This window comes from Chiloscyllium plagiosum, chromosome 4, assembly GCF_004010195.1.
Source record: "Chiloscyllium plagiosum isolate BGI_BamShark_2017 chromosome 4, ASM401019v2, whole genome shotgun sequence".
NCBI lineage: Eukaryota > Metazoa > Chordata > Chondrichthyes > Orectolobiformes > Hemiscylliidae > Chiloscyllium > Chiloscyllium plagiosum.
This window is the reverse complement of record NC_057713.1, coordinates 36,274,869-36,284,808: the sequence shown is the minus strand read 5'-3', so window position 1 is coordinate 36,284,808 and position 9,940 is coordinate 36,274,869. Positions and strand designations below refer to the sequence as shown.

Genomic DNA, 9,940 nt, shown 5'->3' with positions numbered 1-9,940 from the left:
CTGTCTGGCTTGCCCTATGATAGTTGTGGTGTCGGGCAACAAGCAACATGAATTCGACTGGGACAACATTACTATCATAGGGCAAGCCAGACAGAGAACAGCCAGGGAATTCCTAGAGGCATGGTATTCATCCACAAACTCCATCAACAAACACATCGACCTGGACCCAATATACCGGCCACTACAGTGGACAGCTGAAACTGACAACCGGAAGCGGCAGGGACAGGCCACTATAAATGCCGGAGGAAAGACCACAGAAGCGCTTCACAGGAGGCTCCCAAGCACTGAGGATGTCACCTAGACAGGGGACGAAACGTTTGCAACAAAAACTTCCAGCTCGGCAAACAGAACCACAGCAACGAGCACCCGAGCTACAAATCTTCTCACAAACTTTGAAAGAGGAGTGCATGTATCTCAGCTGTGATTGTGACTACATTGGAGAAGCGAGGCAAGTTTGATTGTGGTAACTACAAAGCTATATTCTGGCTTTCTTTTGTAGCTTCAGTATGACGGCAAACTTTGTTTTAAGTGACATCTTATGAATAGGCACTCTGGATAAACCGGCAAAAATTATATACCTCAAATTCCAGAAATTTACATCTGTGATGTCCAAGTAGTCAGTTGATAGTGTGAGTGAGAAGGCTTTCTGTTGGTAAGTTTTATTTAATGCAAAGTTTCATTATTATTTAAGTGATTTAAGCAATAAATAAAGTACATCGGTGATGTGTTTAGTACACCCTGGTCCCAAAGGTGCAGGTCAATAAAACATTTGCTTTAGTATGATTTGCTCAGTTTAGTTTCTAGTCAGTGGCAAGCTCCAGGACATTAATAGTGAGAGAATTGAGCAGTCATAATCCTATCCAACTTTGAGGTGTAGTCCATGAACTCTCGCTATTGTATTTGATTCTATTGAAGGACAAGGACCATGCTAAGAGGGGAATGGGGAAGAGATGACCAAGAAGGTAACTACATTCTAGCCCTGAGGGTCTGGCAGCGGTGCAACAAAGAAGTCTAATGAGCTCACTTGGGTAATCAGAGAATACCTCTTATCCAGTATACCTCCAATGCAGGCATCCTGGTCCATTGCTAATATTCAAGGAGAAAATGAGAACTGCAGATGCTGGAGATCAGAGCTGAAAATGTGTTGCTGGAAAAGCGCAGCAGGTCAGGCAGCATCCAAGGTACAGGAGAATCAACGTTTCGGGCATGAGCCATTCTTCAGGGCTCATGCCCGAAACGTTGATTCTCCTGTTCCTTGGATGCTGCCTGACCTGCTGCGCTTTTCCAGCAACACATTTTCAGCCATTGCTAATATTGCAATGCTATCTTCTATTGTGTGCCATTTGTTCTGCAAGATTACGATAGGATATCAACGATAGTGTTGTGTTGTACTTGAGTTAGATGTAAGTGGACGGTCAAAGAGGTGGTTGGTGGGTATGTGGCCAGTAGCAATGTATAGAATACAAGGTTGAAACATCTAACCACTTATAGAAGCATTGAAAATAGGAATAGGAGTCAGCTATTCGGCGCTGCAAGCCTGCTCTATCATTCAATATGAACGTGGCTGATCATTCAACTCAGTATGTTGTTCCCACTTTCTCCCTATACCTTTTGATCTCTTTTAGTCTCAAGAATTATATCTAACTACTTCTTGAGAATGTTCAACGCTTTGGCCTCAACCACATTCTGTGATACAGAATTCCAATCTCTAGGTGAAGAAATTTCTCCTCTTGTCAATCAAACACAGTACACCACAGTTACTGACTTCAGCCAGCTCTCATACTAAATCAAGATTGCATACAATAAAAGAAGTTAGGGTTGAATAATCAGAAGCCAAGATTGCCTGCATCTTATAAGGCCTATAAAGAGATGGTTCTTTGCATTGTGAAGCTAGCATGGTTGTGAAGCTTGTGGCATCTGGCATCGTGAAGAACATTCATGATGATCATCAGGCTGCTGATGGTGGGACCACAGATCTCTTCCTTTGCTATCACCAAAGTTTCCCTCCTGACTTCTTGGTTTCATATATTCAAGAACCGTCACCTGCCTAACTAAAACAAAAAAAAGGAAGAAAGAGAGCAACAACACAGCATTTGTGCTACAGAAGGAAATTTCATAGCAATGGTTTCCAAAGCTTGGCACTAATTCTAGCTTTCTTACCTCACATCTGCATCTACAGAAGGTTGAACTGATTTAATCAAGAAATGTATTATTTTTGTATCAGGAGATTACCATGATGGTAGTAGTGAAATAGTGGACCTTTTCTTATCTTCCAGTTTCTGTGTTCCTAAAAATAATCCTTCTATTTGTTATTAAAAGACACGTTGCAATCCTAATGTTTTAATTATAGCGTATACCTGTTGTCAGTAACAGAGGATGTTAATATACCACATAAGGAATACTTAATCAGTACCTTGACTCTGTATTTAATTAGTTCTTCAGTGAATAAACCCAGTGGAATGAGTCTTTGGACAGTAGACACGAAGCACAAAGACACATGAACAATAAAATTACTGCTTATTGGTTTAATACAGGCTGTTACAGTTGTCATGCCACAGTAGTTAGTTAATTCTCCTAAGACTGAAAATGAATCTGGATATTTTTGACAGCTAATTGACCAGGGGAGAGTGAGTGATGATATGGTGACATGATGTTCACTTTCCATTAGGAGTTGTTAGCTACTCCAAAGGCCTGAACTCTTCATTGTGATTTCTCAATGTAAATAAAACATACATAAGAATCCTCTGTAATGGTCTTCCTTACCTGATTATCAGGTAAAAACTCAATCATATCTGATGCAAAATTAGTTGTTGTTCTGACTCTGGCGAACACCTTCACACCACTGCTTTTGCTGCTCATCTTCAACTAAAGTGCAATGAAGAATAGTTAGACCATAAAATGTCAAACGATCCTCTTTTTTACATAGGAATTCATATCAAAAGTAATCTAAATAGTGAGTGGAACTTTAAGCAGGGTAGATGAATGCCTAAAAGTATAAAAGATACTCGTAGATTAATTGAATTAGCAAAACTGTGCCAAATGGATTTCAATATAAATGTGAAATCATCCACTTTTGATCTAAAAAGGATAAAATAGAGTATTTACTAAATGAAGGAAAGTTTAAAATAGTGGAAGTAAAGAGGGATAATTGAAATTTCATAAGTGGGTATGGAGAATATTTTAAAAAGCTAATTGTTTTCTGGCCTATATATCTAATGAACTATAATAAAACTATGATGAGACCATACCTAGAGTCTGCGAGTTTTGAGAAGATTTGTAGCTAAGGTTGAGGGTCTGGATATAGGTTTGCTCACTAAGCTGGAAGGTGCATTTTCAGACGTTTCATCACCATATAAGGTAACATCTTCAATGAGCCTCCTGACGAAGCACTGCTGAGGATTCCTGCTTTCTTTTTATATGTTTGCATTTCTTTGGGTTGGTGATGTCATTTCCTGTGGTGATGCTATTTCCTATGGTGATGTCATTTTCTGTTCTTTTTCTCAGGGGGTGGTAAATGGGGTCCAAGTCAATGATAGAGTTCTGATTGGAATGCCATGCTTCTAGGAATTCTTGTGCGTGTCTCTGTTTGGCTTGTCCTAGGATGGATGTGTTGCCGCAATCGAAGTGGTGTCCTTCCTCATCTGTATGTAACTACACTAGTGAGAGAGGGTCATGTCGTTTTGTGGCTAGTTGATGTTCATGTATCCTGGTGGCTAGTTTTCTGCCTGTTTGTCCAATGTAGTGTTTGTTACAGTTCTTGAACGGTATTTTGTAAATGACATTAGTTTTGCTTGTTGTCTGTATAGGGTCTTTCAAATTCATTCGCTGCAATTTTAGTGTGTTGGTGGGTTTGTGGGCTACCATGATGCCAAGGGGTTTGAGTAATCTGGCAGTCATTTCCAAGGTGTCTTTGATGTAGGGGAGGGTGGCTAGGGTTTATGGACGTGTTTTGTCTACTTGTTTGGGTTTGATGCTGAGATTGAACACGGTCTGTCGATTTCTTAACAAACCTAAACAAGCAGACAAACCATGTCCAGAAACCGTAGCCACTAATATGGTGACATATCGTCTGAAAATGAACCTTCCAGCCCAGCGAGCAAAGCTACATCCATACCTACAGTCTAGTAAGAAAATCTGGGTGCCACACCATTCAAGGAGATTGTTAAGTCAAGTTAGGAAGGGTGAACTGATCCCTTTCCTCGTCCCACTCCTGTACTGGTCAAAATAAAGTTGGAATTTAAAAATGAAGGAATATTGCCAATTGCAGTTCAGTACAAGAAACAAGGGAATAAATTTTCTTAAGGAACAAACAAAGAACTAATTAATTGGAAACCAGGCCTACTCAAATATAGATTTAAAGATTATTAACAAATGATTAGAACTGCAGAAATATATACAACTGTTTTTCTTGCAAATTACACATACACAACCTCAGGTCTGGGAGAAACGTATTAAAGTGTTTGGTACTGGAATGTCTTCCTGAACCAGCTAAGGCTGACTGAATCTACTTTACTTAGATATAAAAAACTGCAGATGCTGGACAGCAAAGTAGACAAGCAGGAGACTGGAAGAACACAGTAAGTCAGGCGGCATCAGGAGGTGGAGAAGTCCACGTTTCGGGTATAACCCTTCTTCAGGAATGGAGGTGGTAGGGGGAGCTGCAGATAAGGTGGGGAGGGGTGGAGGTTAAGGGTGGGGAGAGGAGTGGAATGGTAAGGTAGTGAGAGGTGAATATAGGTGGTGGGTACAACCTGGTTGATTGATGGGAGGAATTAATCCGGCTAATAGCTGGAGAGAAGGGTCGGTTGATGGAATGGATGGGAGAAGGCAGGCGAAACATGCCCTTAGTTTGCGGTTGGTCTCTCTCTGCCATGTCTATCCTCAGTCTCCTCCATTGCCACAGTGAATCAGACCACAAATTGGAGGAATAATACCTCATCTTCCGCCTGGGCAGCCTACAGCCCAGAGGACTCAACATTGAATCCTCCAAATTCAAATAACCTATCCACCCATCCCCGACTTCCTTTCCAGCCCACCTCCTCTCTTCCATCCCTCCAACTGACCCTTCCCTCCAGCTACCAACCATATTCATTCCTCTTATTGACCAACAGGTTGTATCTCCTGTATTCACTTATCACTATCTCACCACTGCACCCCTCTCCCCACCCATAACCCTTCCTCCGCCTTTATTTTCAGCTCCCCCATTACCTCTATTTCTGAAGAAGGGTTACACCTGAAACATCAACTTCTCCACCTCCTGATGCTGCCTGAATCTGCTTTACTGCAGACAGTGATGTACAGTAGATTTCAAAGTCTTCTTTAGGAATCCTTCATTTATGATGATGAAATCTTCCATATTTTCAACTCACAAATGCTGTTGCTCCTGGGACAGTTTATTTTGCACTGTCTTGTGTTCAAATCCAATTATTATCTACAAACTGAGTCATGTGATATCTCCGAAAGTGCTGTCAGCTCATTGATTTCAATTGAGCAGCTTCTGTTCTTTGCAAATGTAACCTTTTTTTGTGCTGCAGCCAGTCTCCTTAACTTTAAAGGAATTCTTTCCAAAGAGACCAATATATGTACAATTACATTTTAATTTTGTACTTCAAATGACACATCTTCATATCAATGTACCGACCATAAAGGAGTTTTGTTTTTACTGAAAAGATTCTTGTTTTAAATTATGAGGAAATATTACATAAATTAGGAACATATTCCCTGAAACTTTAGAAGTTGTGGTTGAATTGATCAAGGTTTACAAGATATTAAAGGGAACAAACAATGGTTGATAGAGAAAACCTCATTTCAGCTGGCAAGGAAGCCTCAGGGAGTAAAACATTGCTAAAAGGAGATGAGATATTGACGTTTTTTGTCTTGCACTGAGCAGAACTAGGATGCAAGAAACAAACTTAACAAAAAAAGAACCATTTCTTACAGCATGAGGATGCTGATTAGGTGGGCTGTCATTGGCATGGAGATGCAGCGAGAACGGCTCACTATCACTTTTATTTTTAAGATCAGGGCTTTGCTGTTGGGATAAAGCAGAGTTTGGCTGTCTCCATTACCGAGTTCTAAGTTGCTATATAGATGTAAGTTTTATTTTCTGCTGTGTTCATATCATATATGCATATCTCAGTGCTGAGATAATAAGACTGAAAATGTTAATATATGAACTTAAACTACACTAGTAAGTCATTGAACTATTGAAGACGGACTGGCATTCATACACGGTCTCTCTCCAGTTTGCTGCACAGTAATCAGGACCAAACATAAGAGCTTTTTTTTTCCACCCAAGTTCAGGAAATATTCATTTGAATTGCCTTCAATTCCAAGGTTCTTAGACTGGGTATTAGCCTTTATCTGAAATGGAATTTTAAACCTGCTAAACATCAGTACTGAAGCCAGGAATTCTATCAAGGCTTTCTTTCAAACTTTAAAAAAAATTATGCCCCTTTTTGAGATGCTAGCATTTGTTTAGTAGTCATGTCGCGGCTGTACAGGACATAGATTAAGCCACTTTTGCAATTCTGGTCTCCCTACCATAGGAAGGATGTTGGTGAAACTTGAAAGGGTTTAGAAAAGATTTACAAGGACGCTGCCAGGGTTGGAGGGTTTGAGCTAAAAGGAAAGGCTGAATAAGCTGGGACGTAGGCTGAAGGGTGGCCTTACAGAGGTTTATAAAATCATGAGGAGCATGGATAGGGTAAATAGACAAGGTTTTTTTGTCCCAGGATGTGGGAGTCCAAAACTAGAGGGCATAGCTTAAGGTGAGAAGGGAAAGATTTAAAAGGGATGTAAGTGGTAACATTTTGACGTGGAGGGTGGTGCATGTATAGAATGAGCTGTCAGAGGAAGTGATGGAAGCTGATACAATTACAACATTTATAAGGCATCTGGATGTGTCTATGAATATGTAGGATATGGAGGGATATGGGCCAAATGCTGGCAAACGGGAAGAGATTAAGTTAGGATATTTGGTTGGCATGGACAAGTTGGGCCAAAGTGTATGTCTGTACACCTCAATGACTCTACTGCATTCAACTCAATATTGGATATTGGCTTGGGTCAAAGACCATTCCTAGGACTTGGCACATCATTTTGAACAACACTTCAGGATACTATTGAGGGAATGCTCCATTTCATGCAATCCAGCTACTTGTTGAGTTGTCAAACTACTCAGATGGATGTAAAAGATGCTCTGACATTCCAGGGAGGCTCTGTTTGGTACAGTGACTAATATATATCCCTCAATCAATGTAACGAGAAAAAACGATTATTTGGTTACATATTTTATTTTTTGTGGGTCTTCTGCATGCTTATTTTTTTTTATATTACCACATTGGCGGCACTTTAAAAGTACTTCAACGGCTGTTTTGTGTTTGTTTTTGGATGAAAGTTAAACAATGTAACTTGCTTCATTTTCATGCTTTTGATCCTTATTGGGGCTCTACAGACCTTCTCAGCACCTCGCCTGGAGAGTGGCAGTTTTGATGGTTAGGGGATGGTTGTTCTCAAAATAAGTGAGCCCAACACTCCAAGTTTCAGCAAGAAGGCCAGGGTCCTCAATACTCGGCCGGTGCCAGCAGACATAGCTTTATGGCATATTGAGATCAAGCCAAGTCCCACTTTCCCCCCCGCCCAATTGTAGCAAACAACAAATGGAAAATGAGGAACGATAGAAATCGTATTGCCCATACTGAATTAAAAATCACACGACACCAGGGTATAGTCCAACAGGTTTAATTGGAAGCACTACCTTTCGGAGCGCTGTTCCTTCATCAGGTGGTTGTGGAGAACACAATTGTAAGACAGAATTTATAGCAAATGTTTACAGTGTGATGTAACTGAAATTATACATTGAAAAATACCTTGATTGTTTGTTAAGTCTCTCATCTGTTACAATGACCATGTTAATTTCACTTCTTTCAAATGTAAATCACAAAACATTATTTTAAAAGTTACATTCTCAGGTTAACTTTAACAATTGGTGCCAGGAAGATAATATGTTGACGGTGTTGGCCCCCTGTGTGATGTTGTCTGTGCCAAAATGTTTAGACTGATTCCAATCTAAAAAATGAGTTAACAGGGTCTGACAGATTTAAGGAGAAAGTGAGGTCTGCAGATGCTGGAGATCAGAGCTGGAAATGTGTTGCTGGAAAAGCGCAGCAGGTCAGGCAGCATCCAGGGAACAGGAGAATTGACGTTTCGGGCATAAGTTTCGGGCATTCCTGAAGAAGGGCTTATGCCCGAAACGTCGATTCTCCTGTTCCCTGGATGCTGCCTGACCTGCTGCGCTTTTCCAGCAACACATTTCCAGCTCTGACAGATTTAGCCATGATTAAATGGCGGAGTGGACTCGATGGGCCGAATGGCCTTACTTCCACTCCTATGTCTTATGTAGTTTTTGAGCAAAGTACAATGCGCTCCGAAAGCTAGTGCTTCCAATTAAACCTGTTGCATTATAACCTGGTGTTGTGTGATTTTTAACTGTGCACACCCCAGTTCAACATCGGCATCTCCAAATCATGACCATACTGAGGCTCGGAGTGACTGCAAACTCTCTGTATAAACTGGAAATGAATGAAATGCTGACAACTTACTGTCCCCGAGGTTTTTTTTCTCTCTCTCCCCTTCCGCCCGCGCTCTCCCTCACACTCTCTCTCTCCCCTTCAGGAGGCTCCAAAGACATCACCTCCCAGATGCCGGGCCGCCATCACCATGGAAACTGTTCCCAAGGTGACCAAGCAGAATAGGGTCCCCTGCCAGTAAACCCAGTTGCGGCTCCGGATTCAGCGCGGATCTCACTTCGCTTTGTAATTAAAGCGGATTCCATTGGACTCGCTTTGATTTCAATTTTCTTTGTTGTTTACGAGCGCATAAATGCAGCAGTTGCTAAGGCCGCTGTTGCTGGGGAAACGTAACGCGCACAACACCAACGTCGGACTGTCGTCACGGGAGACGATTCAGCCCCGCCCCACATTCCAGCCTGCTGCCCGCAGACGGCGCCACATTCAGCCCCGCCCCCCGCATTCAGCCCCGCCTCGCGCATTCAGCCCCACCCCCGCATTCACCCATGCCCCCCGCATTCAGCCAGTCTCGCCATTCAGCCCCACCCTTTCCCGTATTCAGCCACGTCCCCGCATTCAGGATCGCCGCCGGCCTTCAGCCACGCCCCCCGCATTCAGCTCCGCCCCTGCATTCAGGCCCACCCCCGTGTTCAGACCCACCCCTGCATTCACACTGTCCTCCGAATTCAGTCGTACTTAATCTTGAATTTCCCATGATTTATTCAATCCCCATTTGAGTACTATCCTTTTGAACAAACATGTCACACTTAACCTTTTTAGCCTTGTTCCATGGTGACACTTAAATATGACACTATATTACAGTCTAACATGCATTTGGAAAGCTATGGACTGATTAGAGATAAATGGCTTTATGTGTGGAACATCGTGTCTCAATAACTTGATAAGAGGGTGGTGGTGGGGGAGGCTTGCTTCTCAGATTGAGGCCTGTGACCAGTGGTGTGCCACAAGGATCAGTGCCGTTTCCACTGCTTTTTCCCACTTATATAAATGATTGGGATGTGAATGTAGGATATATGATTAGTAAGTTTGCAGATGACACCAAAATTGGAAGTATAGTGGACGGTGAAGGTTACCTCAGAGTACAACGGGCTCTTGATCAGATGGGCCAATGGTCTGAGGAGTGGCAAATGGAGTTTAATTTAGATAAATCTGAGGTACTGCATTTTGCAAAGGCAAATCAGGGCAGGATTTATACACCTAATGGTAAAGTCCTGGGGAGTGTTGGTAAACAAAGAGACCTTAGAGCGCAGATTCATAGCTCCTTGAAAGTGGAATTGCAGATAGGATAGTGAAGGTGGTGTTTGGTATGCTTTCCTTTATTGGTCAGTGCATTCAGTATAGGCGTGGAG

At 41.9% G+C, this 9,940-nt stretch overlaps 1 protein-coding gene across 3 annotated transcripts in view; it reads right to left on the bottom strand.

Annotated features, from left to right (window-relative positions):
• kif9 (kinesin family member 9) overlaps window positions 1-8,864 on the bottom strand; it is a 114,707-nt gene extending 105,843 nt beyond the window's left edge. For 2 of the 3 annotated variants that reach the window (XM_043687968.1, XM_043687969.1), the window contains exons 1-2: window positions 8,604-8,864; window positions 2,764-2,865 (exon numbers count right to left, since the gene is read on the bottom strand). In XM_043687968.1, the coding sequence (XP_043543903.1) occupies window positions 2,764-2,859 (96 nt within the window). In that variant the 5' untranslated portion in view covers window positions 2,860-2,865; window positions 8,604-8,864. Of the gene's footprint in view, window positions 1-2,763; window positions 2,866-8,603 lie in introns of those variants that run through there. The other variant, XM_043687970.1, reaches the window with a different exon arrangement.
• Between the last annotated feature and the right edge of the window lie 1,076 nt (window positions 8,865-9,940).